The sequence below is a fragment of the Canis aureus genome, chromosome 19 (genome assembly GCF_053574225.1).
Source record: "Canis aureus isolate CA01 chromosome 19, VMU_Caureus_v.1.0, whole genome shotgun sequence".
Taxonomy (NCBI): Eukaryota; Metazoa; Chordata; class Mammalia; order Carnivora; family Canidae; genus Canis; species Canis aureus.
The window spans coordinates 33727438-33739533 of record NC_135629.1 but is presented as its reverse complement, the minus strand read 5'-3'; the positions used below and the strand labels follow the sequence as shown (position 1 = coordinate 33739533).

At 35.3% G+C, this 12096-nt stretch overlaps 1 protein-coding gene across 39 annotated transcripts in view; it reads left to right on the top strand.

The window, feature by feature from the left end:
• The window catches only part of SLMAP (sarcolemma associated protein), a 146130-nt gene that overhangs the window by 101755 nt on the left and 32279 nt on the right, over positions 1-12096 (top strand). For 28 of the 39 annotated variants that reach the window (XM_077858408.1, XM_077858409.1, XM_077858400.1 and 25 more), the window contains one exon: positions 7231-7290. In XM_077858408.1, the coding sequence (XP_077714534.1) occupies positions 7231-7290 (60 nt within the window). Of the gene's footprint in view, positions 1-7230; positions 7345-12096 lie in introns of all 39 variants that reach the window. The other 11 variants (XM_077858371.1, XM_077858391.1, XM_077858379.1 and 8 more) reach the window with 1 other exon arrangement.

Below are 12096 nucleotides of genomic sequence, written 5' to 3'. Positions count from 1 at the left end.
ACTTAACGTGAAGTTCAAACCACTAAAATTATATTATTTAGTCATGCACAGTTTAGGTAGTGTGATTATAAAGAAATGCAAGAAATTAAATACAAAAGTCAGGATAGTAGTTACCTTTATGGGGTTTTGATTGGAAAGGGAAATGTGGGAAGCTTTAGGGGGTTGTGGTTAGGTTCTGTTTCTCGATTTGAGCTGTAGTCATATAGACATTTGCTTTTAAAAATTTTATTAACCTGTACCCTTGTGTTGTTTGTCCCTTTCTGTGTGTTATTTTTCACAATAAATAAAGTATGGGTTGGAGCCCCTGGGTAGCTCAGTTGTTTAAGTGTCTACCCTCAGCTGGGATGGTGATCTCAGGGTCCTGGGATGGAGCCCCACATCCAGCTCTCTGCTCAGCGGAAGGTCTACTTTTCTCCCTCTGCCTGTCCCCCCCACTCATGCTTGAGAGCGCTCTCTCTCTCTCTCTCTCATAAATAAATAAATATGTTTTTTTTTTTTAAAGTAGGAGAAAATGGGTCATCTGGGTGGCTCAGTCAGTTAAGCATCTGCCTTCAGCTCAGGTTGTGATCCCAGGGTCACTGCTGGGCAGGGAGCCTGCTTCTCCCTCTCCCTCTGCTGCTCCTCTTGTTTGTGCTCTCTTTCTCTCTCTCTCTGTCAAATTAATAAAATCTTTCTTAGGGATCCCTGGGTGGCGCAGCGGTTTGGCGCCTGCCTTTGGCCCAGGGCGCGATCCTGGAGACCCGGGATCGAATCCCACATCGGGCTCCCGGTGCATGGAGCCTGCTTCTCCCTCTGCCTGTGTCTCTGCCTCATTCTCTCTCTCTCTCTCTGTGACTATCACAAATAAATAAAAATTAAAAAAAATAAAAATAAAAAATAAAATAAAAAATAAAATCTTTCTTAAAAACAAATAAAAAATAGGAGAAAATGAATAAGTGTCTCTCTAGAGTATCCCTCAAGAGGGACTTTTTAAGAGGAAAGAAAATCTTCTAACTCATCTTTCAGTTGTCCTGAGCCAAATAGCTCATTCAAGACCTGCATTTATCATTACATGGAAGTTCTCTTCTGAATCTGAGTGGCTTCTGACTTTTAGTACTCCCAAAGAATTGAGGTGCCCACCCCAAGTTTGAGAACCAGTGGTTAGAAACTTTTTTAAAAGTAAGCTCCATGCCTAGCATGGACTACAACATCTGATTCAAACCCACAACCCTAAGATCAAGACATGAGCTGAAATCAAGAGTTGGGCTTGATTCCTAACTGATGGAATTACCCAGGCGCCCCAGAAACTTTTTAAAAAAATATTCTTCAATTATTTAAAAAAAAATTTTTTTTTTAAGATTTTATTTGTTTGAGAGAGAGAGCACAAGTAGCAGAGAGGGGCAGAGAGAGAGTCAGAAACAGACTCCCCACTGAGCAGGGATGTCAGATGTAGTGTTCGATCCCAGGACCCTGAGATCATGACCTGAGCCAAAAAGGCAGACAGATACTTAACTGACAGCCACCCAGGTGCCCCTTTTCCTCAATTATTTATTACAGGCCACTAATGATTCACCAGGTTTGAGAATATTACCTTCAGTAATTTCAGTAGTGACAATAGCAACAGGTAATCATTATTTAGCACTTTGATACTAGTACTGTGCAAAACATTTTGCATATTTAAATCTTAGTTTTTTAGAACAAGGAAAACATTCAAATAGTTTTTCCAGGTTTGGTTCCTTTAAAGATAGATGTTCAATCCATTCATTCAATAAATATTTATTAAGCATGTACATTAATATATATGCCAGGTCTTATTTTAGCTGTTGGGAAAGCTTTGCCATCATGGAGTTTACATTCTTTGGAGGAAAGAAAAACTAATAAACTAATGTCAGGTAGTAATAAGTCCACTGAAGAAAAATTTAAAAATGTAAGTAAGACCAAAGGTAGTTAAAAGGTAGCATGTGGGATTTGAACAGATTTGAGACTAAACTGAATGAGATGTACATGTGTCTGGAGAAAGAGCATGTGAGATAGAAACTATGAAAACTGGGACTGGTCTGAAATAGGAGTTTTAGAACAATAAAAATAGCTTTAAAGGGGGGGCGGAGCAGATAATAAATATTTTAGGCTTTCCAAGCTATAAAGTCTCTAGTAGTTGCAACTACTAAACTGCCATTGTAGTGGAAAGCAGCTATGGACAGCATGTACATGAATGGACCTGCTGTGTTCCTCTAAAACCATATTACCCAACAGGCAGCAGGTGGCATTTGACCCTTAGGGCTATAGTTGGCTGACCCCTGTGCTAGATCATGTAGACTTTGTAGGTCTGGTAGGGACTTCAGATTTTGTTCTATGGGTGAGCATTTTGAACAGTAAATTACTCCTAAGGTATGTTTAGGATTTTTTGTTTGTTTGTTTGTTTAGGATTTTTTAAACATGGTGGCACTTAAATCTTCAACATACTAGAGAAAGATTGTAATGGCTTTCAAAGTCTGCATTCGTATTATTTTATTATTTGCTAAATTCATGTAACAACATTTGTGGAAACCTGTTTTATGTCAGAATTGTCTTGGGAATTAAATTATTGATGAGATACCTTCCTACTTCCACTAGACTCTAAATTCCTAAATATATAACATATATCTTGGTAATAATCCATGAAGAGTACCTAGTATTCTATCTGGTACACAGTAAATATTTGAAGTGTTTTCCTCAAAGAGTTCATAGTATATTGAGAAAGGTAGACAAAAATATATAGTTGCAGTATATAGCTCATTAGAAATAGGAATGACAGACTATATTTGAGGAGAGATCCCAAATCCATCCAAGACAAAGGAAGAGAAATTCCATTTTAGACTTGGTGAGATGAACTTCCTGAGGGATTTCTGGGTGAAGATGTTTGGGAAGAAGTTAGTAGTGTTCTGAGACCTAAGAGAGAGAGCTAGACTAGGCATCAACATTTTAAAATTATGCAAATATAGTAGGTAAATACTGTTTAAAATGAATTTTTGTTGTTGACAGAGACTTTGGAGATTAACACATTTTTTTTTCTTGGTAGAACTATAAAAATTTTGTAATCTACTCCCTCCCTAAATACAGACAGTACTGCATTGAAAATCTTTGTACGTTGTCTCTTTCCAGAGTAATACACAGAATAGAGACTCTGTGTCAAAGTACATGTGCTTTCAACATTTGGATGAGTTCTGTCAAAATTGCCCTCTAAAAAAAAAAAAAACCAATTTACACTCCCACCAGAATGACATAAGATTACTCATATACTCAGCCCTCCTGGTACTGAATGTTTGCCAAACTGATGAGTGAATAATGCCATGGCATTGTTTCTGTAGGTAGACCGTAAATTTCACGTTGACTGGGCATTTTCTTTTCTTGGCCTCTGAATTCAGTATTGTTATTCTTTGCCCCTTTTCTGTTGTGTTTGACTTTTTCTCATCCATTTTTGGAGGGCCTCATATCTTTGCTATCCCTGTGTTCCCTTCCTTCTTCTGTGCTTTATTTTTCTGCATAATCTCCATCTGATGTTTCATTTGTTTATTTAGCATATTTCCCTCCTTACCCCATTAGAATGAAGAACTAGGAAGGCAGGAATTTTGTCATTTGTTCATTCTAATGTTTCCAGCATCTAGGAGACTATCTGGCATATAGTAGGTCCTCCCTAATTAATTGTTCAATGAATGAATGATAAATGGTAACCTGTTATCTGCTATTTATTTTTCAAATACTTTCTCCATGTCTGTCACTGGCCCTTTACCTGTGTTTATAGTGAGTTTGATCAAAAAATATTAATTTGGAATGCCTGGGTGGCTCAGTGGTTGAGCGTCTGCCTTCAGCTCAGGGCGTGATCCTGGGGTCCTGGGATTGAGTCCTGCATCAGGCTTGCTACAGGGAGCCTGCTTCTCCCTTTGCCTGTGTCTCTGCCTCTCTCTGTGTGTCTCTCATGAATAAATAAATGCAATCTTAAAAAAAAAATTAAGTTAAAAAAGAAAAATTTTAATTTACTTGAGGTCAAATATATATGTCCCTTCACATATGGTTTTTGTGTTCTGCATTATGCCTAGGGCTTTTTTTTTTTTTTTGAAACCTTTGGCTCCCCTTCACCCATTTCTCTTACTCCCTCACCTCCTGCCTCTGGCAACCACCAGTCTGTTGTCTGTATCTATGAGTTTGTTGTTGTTTTTAATTCCACATGTTAAATGAGATCATATGGTATTTATTTTTCTCTGTGTGACTTTATTTAACCTAGTATAGCATGCTTAGGATCCATCCATGTTATTCCAAAAGGCAAGATTTCATTCTTTTTTATGGTTGAGTAATATATTTCTTTACCTATTCATGCATCATTGGGCATCTAGGTTGTTTCCATATCTCAGCTACTGTAAATAATGCTGCAATGAACATAGGGGTGCATATATCCTTTTGAGTTAGTGTTAGAAGAGAAGGTAGAGGAAATATTCCAGAAAATATAACAAAAAAGACAAGAGTTGGTTTGAGGTTTTATCTAAGTAAAGACCAAGGGGAATTTTTTAAAAATTAGGATATTGATCCTGGAAATCTAATATCTGAATAATAAGATTTCCAGAGTGTGAGAAAGGGGAGAGTGAGAGAAGAATTTATCAGTGAAATAGAAGAGGAGGTAATTCCCCAGAGTTGAAAATATGAGCTTCTAAACTGAAAGGATGCACTGATTACTCAACACAATATATTTTAGAACACACACACTAAGCCAGACACAGAAATTCACATATTATGTGATGGTATTTATATGAAATATCCAGAATAGGAATTCAGAGACAGAAAGCAGATGAGTAATAGCTGGGGCTGGGAAGGGAGGATGGAAGTAAATTCTTAATGAGCATGAGGTTTCCTTTTGGGGTGGTGAAAATGTTTTGGAACTAGATGGAGTTTGCAGTTGCATAACATTGTGAATATACTAAATGCCACTGAATTGTTCTCTTTAGAATAATTATTTTATATTATGTGAATCTCACCTCAAAAAAAAAAAAAGACCATGTCCTAAGTATATGAAATATAATAACACCAGGGATAAAGAGAAGATTCTGAAAATTGTGAGAGAGAAACAAAGGATCTCATACTCTGTTAATCATAATAAACTAAATTATAATATAGCAATAAATAAACTTCTGAAATCTAAATGGCTTAATTCAACAAATATTTTTTTGCACTCATGCTCCATGTCCATGGTGAAGGTGAGAATACTTTTCCATGTTATTCAGGGATCTAGGTTAATGGAGGCTTTACCATCTTACGATAAAGAATTTTGCCATCTCAGCACATAGTTTCTAGAACGGGGAGAAGAAAGCAGTATAGAAAACTCCTACTCTTTCTTTTCTTTTTTTTTTTTTACTCCTACTCTTTCTTAAATGGTTTATCCCTGGCGAGAACCAGTCATGTGGACCTTCCTTAGTGCTACAGAGTTTGAAACATGCAGTCTCCCAGGTGCCTAGAAAGAACAGGCATACCATACTCTACTGAGCACAAGAAGTCTCTACCATGCCTACTGAGGAACAGCACTCACCATCTCATTTGAAGCTAGAAAATTGTGGTACAATACTTTCAAAATTCTGAAGGAAATTATTTCCTGTAGAATTGTGTATCTAGTCACACCATCAGTCAAATGTGAGAACACTAACATTTTCAGAGGAACAAAGTCAAAGCATTTAACCTTCTATGAGTCCCCTTTCAGGAAATTAACTGAGGATACTTTACGCTAAAACAAGGGATTAAAACAGAAGAAGAAAGATTTGGATTCTGGGGGTAGAGGATTTTGGATACAGCCCAGACTGGAGCAGGATACAGCCCAGACTTAAACATATCCCAGCTGGTCAGGGATATATAATATGATGGATTACCTGATATGTTTGACAGTATTGAGAGTTTTTATGGTTCTGTTAAGAACTTGGGCTGTGTTTGAGATAGATATATAAAAAGTTAGCAAAATAAAATATTGCAAACTCCAAAATCACTACATGTTGTATAAGAAGGTACAAGCAGAGAAAGATAATTGTAGCATATTATATGATTCAAATATAAATAATAGTCATAGTACCATAGATACTAAGTATAGATGGACAAAATGTATCCCTTAGGAGGATGATAGTTAAAAAGGACCCAGAGTCCTTTTTTTTAGTCATCTATTAGAGGTTGTCAATAAATAGTGTTTAAAATGGAAAAGTAAAATAGCAGTATTTTAGAACTATAAATGTGAATACCAGAAGAAATGGCTTGAAGTTAAAAGTTATTGCTTAAAAAAAAATTGCTTCTAGGAAATGAATTTCAAGAATGGAGTGTGGAATAGGACAAAAGATGGGGTGGACTGCCTTTTAAAATTATCTAAACCCATTATTTTGACTTTAAGAAAAATTTTTAAGGAGCAGGGGCAAACAGTGCCACATACTACAAAGAGCATATTACAAAATGAAAATTATTTAAAGGAGCCGTGGCCTTTGGCAGAGAGGAGGTTATAGTAATCTTGGGACAGTTTTAGTGGCTGGTGGGTGTAAACCAAGCTGCATTGGGTTGAAGAGTGAAGGAACAGAGAAATTATTTCACATGCTGCCAAGGTGTAAACTCAAGGAGACCAACTGACATACAGGATTAAATAAGGGGATATTCAGAATAGATATTCCTCTCAGTGAAATGAAGAATATGAAGATCTGAATTTAAATAAATTATAAAGAAACTACATTATACATTTACAGAAAATCCCTTATAAAACAAAACAAAAAAAGTATTTATTTTAATATGTTTTAAATGATTCATTTTATTGAAGCCTGTCATATATGCATCTCTGCTCAATTGTATCAATAGGGAAAAGTAAACTGTTGGTATAATATAATTTGTATTACTTCTTTAATTAAATACTTTCTCAGAATTCCTTTATTTCAACTTGATTTAAAGAGGGTTTCTTGATTTAAAGAGGATTTCTTTGTTCTGAGTCCTTTTCTAAAAGGTGTAGGCTTTTTAGATAAGGTAAAAACTAACGAAAATAAAAGACAAAATTTCCCCCAACCTCAGATTTCTGCATTAATCTGGTTGCTCTATTATAGTTCGAGTTTTCTTAGTTCTCCTTCCAGCTTCAAGTTTTTGTACAAGCCTAGTCATGGGAGTAATATTATCATCTTTAAATTTGGTCATGGAATGTGTTACACTGCCCCGCTCAGGGAAATGCTACTTGGTTTGGGCTTGGATAGTAACATTTGTTTTCTTTGGCAGAGAAGCTGATCGTCGAGGGGCATCTAACCAAAGTGGTAGAAGAAACAAAGCTTTCAAAAGGTTCGTTTTCTCTGGGTTTTCTGTGGGTTTTGACAACTCTTTTGGATAATGGAGGTTAGTGTACTTTTCCAAGGTCATAGTATTTTAACCATCAATTTATTTCTTATAGCTCACCAAGTGGCAATCCAGTAACAGTATCATATAATCTAAGATAGTTGGAGTTCTGTCTTAAGAAGGATATCTTAATTAGAAAGGTTCTTTTTTAAGTGGGTATATATATATATATATATTTTAAGTGCTTGAAATAGGTTTTGTTAGGTATTAAAGATTTGTTCTGATCTGTCTCACTTCTAGCATTATTTTCAGCTTTTTTGATATTTGATATTATATTTGCTATAAAAATTTTAATTAAACACAATGTAAATCTTTTGTAAAACAGGTGAAAAATGCTTGCAATTCTATTTCTGTGGTTGTCATACCTTTAACATTCCTTATGAAATTTAATATTTTCTTAATTTTTGGCATATCAATTTGATTTAAATAAAAGTGATTATGTAAAGTCTTCTTATATTTATAATGAGTAGTCTTGAAATTGCCTGAAATAGTTTATTCTCTTCTGTTACAATTGTCGGAGAAGAAAAGTGTTTTAAAGCATTATGTTGTCAAGTCACTCTTCTGCATTAGGGAAATTGGACAAATAAATTTGGTGTGATGTGCTCATTATCATTCTCGGACTTTCATCAGAACCTACCAGTAAAGTTTATAAGTAGATTCACAATCTTTTTGGTCCATTAAAACAATGAGTGATAAAAGTTTGGAATACTCCATCTCAGTACATTCTGTTTTATAAAAGTTAACAGGAACCATTTTGACTTCTAAAAATATTTAAAAGGAGAATGTTATTTCAAGTATCTGGTGGCTTCCATTCTGAATTTTGTGCATGGCAGATGCCATATTTGGGGAAAGAATGCATAGAATATGCATCACTAATATTGTTCTGGCAAACAGGCATTGGATTTCAGAGCAGTGAACTATTTTTAGTACATGTGGCAATTTATTTCATCTTATTAAAGTGAGATGAGAACAGATTTTAACATAGCTTTTACTTCACCACCCAAATACCTACTCAGATTAGTTGAATAGCCAGCACACTGAAGTGGAAGTGTAGAGCCTTAGAAAAATAATCAGTCCTACTTTAATTAAAAATATCTTGCTACTTTAGTGCTTCTATTTAATGTGTTCTGAATTCAAATATATTTGCTTGAAATTATGTGGTGTCATTATTGAAAAAGATTTGTACCGTCTTTACTTATTTGCTTTTGAAAACTGGCTCTAAAATATGTGTCGAAAGCTTTAAAGAGCATACATTTTGATCCAGCAATTCCATTTCTGGGTTTTTATATTAAGAAACAAATTGGACAAAATGCAAGGGTATTCACTTCAATGTTTTAAAAGCAAAGAGAGGAAAACAGTAAGTGTCCAGTAATGAGGGCATTTATTAAATAAATTATAGCAAGTAAGTCCATGCAAGTGAATACATCCTTTAAGAATGGTAATACAGATCAAGTTTTATATACCCAGAGATTTTTCTGTCAGCAGTCAACATTTTACAAACATTTCTCACAGTTACTATGTAGAGGTACACTAATCCTTGTAACAAACTGGATGGCTGAGATAAGTTACATTTTAAATGCTTTATATCTGACTATAAAGTATTTCTTTTGATTTGGCTAAGTCGTTTTATTTTTAAAATGCTTCCGGGGGGACCCCTGGGTGGCGCCGCGGTTTGGTGCCTGCCTTTGGCCCAGGGCACGATCCTGGAGACCCGGGATCGAATCCCACATCGGGCTCCCGGTGCATGGAGCCTGCTTCTCCCTCTGCCTATGTCTCTGCCTCTCTCTCTCTCTCTCTCCCTCTCTCTCTCTGTGACTATCATAAATAAATAAAAATTAAAAAAAAATAAAAATAAAAAAAAATAAAATGCTTCCGTGGGTGGTTTTTGGTAGAATTTCGTTTCTGCATTGAAAATAACAGTTCCTAGAAATTGCCAATTACCAGATTTTATAAGTTTTAGTATTTCAGATATATCACTTAATGCAAAATGTAACCATAGGTTGTATGTGCTTTGTGTTTAAACCCTAACTCAACCAGCAGTCATTATATGTTTACTGTAGGCTTAGGGCGGAAATAAAAAGAATACTGGTAGGTAAAACAGATGGTTTCTTTCTTTCTTTCTTTCTTTCTTTCTTTCTTTCTTTCTTTCTTTCATTCATTCATTCATTCATTCATTCAGGATTTTATTTATTCGTGAGAGACACAGAGAGGCAGACATAGGCAGAGGGAGAAGCAGGTTCCTCGCAGGGAGCCAGATGCGGGGACTTGATCCCTGGGCCCCAGGATCACGCCCTGAACCAAAGGCAGACATTCAAATGGCTGAGCCACCCAGGTGTCCCAAAACAGATGGTTTCAACTCCAGATTCTGCCACTAACTAACTAGCTGTATGCCTTCAGGCAACTTACTGTTTAAACTTCAATTTCCTCATTTGTAAAATGAAATTGACAATATTTAACTGCAAATTTGTGGAAATTTAATGAAATATTGCTTATAAAGCAAGGAGCATTGTTCTAGTATTCAACAAATGTTAGTTCTCATTTCCCTTCTTGCTTTCTTACCAACTAATGGTTCCATTGGTGTAGGAAGTGGTCTGTGGCCAGTAAGTTTGTTCTGTCCATCCATCATTATGTGTTCTCAGAGATATAGTGAAAATACTCATCTTGTTGTAGACTTTCCAGTTTGGGAACAGTTTTGGTATTGATTCTGGTAGCTATCCTTCTGTTTCCGTCTATATATTATTGGTATGTATCTTAATGATTAAGTGCTGCAGAGAAAATCAACCAGTAAGGATTTTTTAATACTAGAATGTTGGGTGCTGCTTCATAGCTAAAGAATGGATGTTTTGAGAGGAAAGAAATACTCTTCCTTTTCCATCTCATTTGTTATATCCTATTTCATTCTTGAATACATTTGGTTTGCCTCCACATAATAATTATAATATTAGGACATAACAGTGATGGACCATGATTTGACTTGTCTTCTTACTCAGAATAGGTTCGTGCCTTCAAACATCCTCTCTTTGGAGTGCCTGCTATATAGTGAACACTTCACTGCAGTGGGGATAGAGCAGTTAACAAAATAGACAAAAATCCCTGTCCTCATGGAACTTACGTTCTAGTAAAATCTTACTGGAAGATTTGATCCCACCTTTTAGTTTTACCTTCCTGACTAATATTCTAAATATAAAATAAAAGTTCCTTCTAATCCAAAAGAATATTTTTGAAAATACATTCTTCTTGGTTTACCTCAATATCTTGATCATAAAATTGCCAAGAATATTAAAATCAGAAGAGTCCTTTTTCTGTTCTCCCAGAGAGATTCCTTTTCCATCCATGTATAGATTAGATGTAGTAGCCTGCCTTGTTTGGAACTGTAACTTTGTGATTAAAACTAGAACATTCAGAAATGCCTGATTATGGCACACTGAATGCAGGAGAGGTCATAGATTGTATTCCCACGAGCCTCCATGGTCAGTGACTTCACTTCTAATCTAAGCTCTGTGTCTCTCAGCAGTTGGCCTATGACTAGAAATGGCAGTGAGAAAAGAAGCAAAAGGCTTCTTGTAGTCTATCATCTATTTCACAAATTCAGCCATAAATTCTAGGGATGTTCTTAATGGAATAGCCATAATAAGTTATATTTTAATATTGTATAAAATATATTTAATATTAATTAATGGTTTTAGATATGTTTTTTATTACTTTCAAAATGGAAAATATCTCTTCATTTAGTTGGGTATAAAACGATATATATTAACAAAAATTTTCAAACAATGTATGACAATATGAAGTTAGAAAATCAGAACCTGCCATGTCCCTATCTCCAGAAATGACAGTGGGTATTTCTATTGTGGATCCTTCTAGACTTGAATAAATATGTACAGCTGAAAATTCATAGCTAAATGTATAGCTATTTTCATTCTAAGTGGGGTCATATACATACTGTTCTGTAACAATCTTTATTTTTATTTAATAGTAAGGAACATATCTTGAATATTTTCCATTCCATAATGAACAATGCTTCAATAAACATCCTTATATATATTATATGTAGTCTGTTTTTCCTTTGAAAAAGTACTAGAAGTGGATATGCACATTTAAATTTTTGATGGTATTACCACAAACAATGGCCATAACATTATACAAAATAATATATACTCAGTGAATTTATAGTCTAAAGAAATAAGATACATATATACACATAGATGATATAAAATAGAGCAGGATTAATTACAAGATCATAGGATACAGAGAAGATGCAATAAAAAGCCGCATGCTGGAGAAATGAAGACTTACTTAGAGGTTAGGGGATTAAGCTGTATCTTCTAGAATGAATAGGCCTAGTAGTGAGAATGGTCATTGAGTTTAGCAAAATAGCAACTCCAGCAAAGAATTGGGAGATCATAGTGCGCTGGCATATCTCAGCCCTGTAAAGAAGCTAGCCTGACTGAAAAAGAGCTCATGTGTCCATTAATGCAAGGACCAAATTATAGCTAAATCCTGGGAGGTAAAGATTGGCTGAGACCCTGTGGAGAATGGGGAGATGCTGTAGGATTTTGTCAGAGAAATAGCTGTCTCTGTAAATGCTGTTTTAAGGCATGCCATATTACACGCAGATGTGCAGTTATAGATAAGGATCTACAGCCTAATTAACTGTCAGTCATCTTTAATAAATTGTTGGGCTTATAGTTAGGATTTTTGATAGCAATTTGTTGAAAATGAGGCCTAGGATGTCTTTATTGGCAGAGGCAG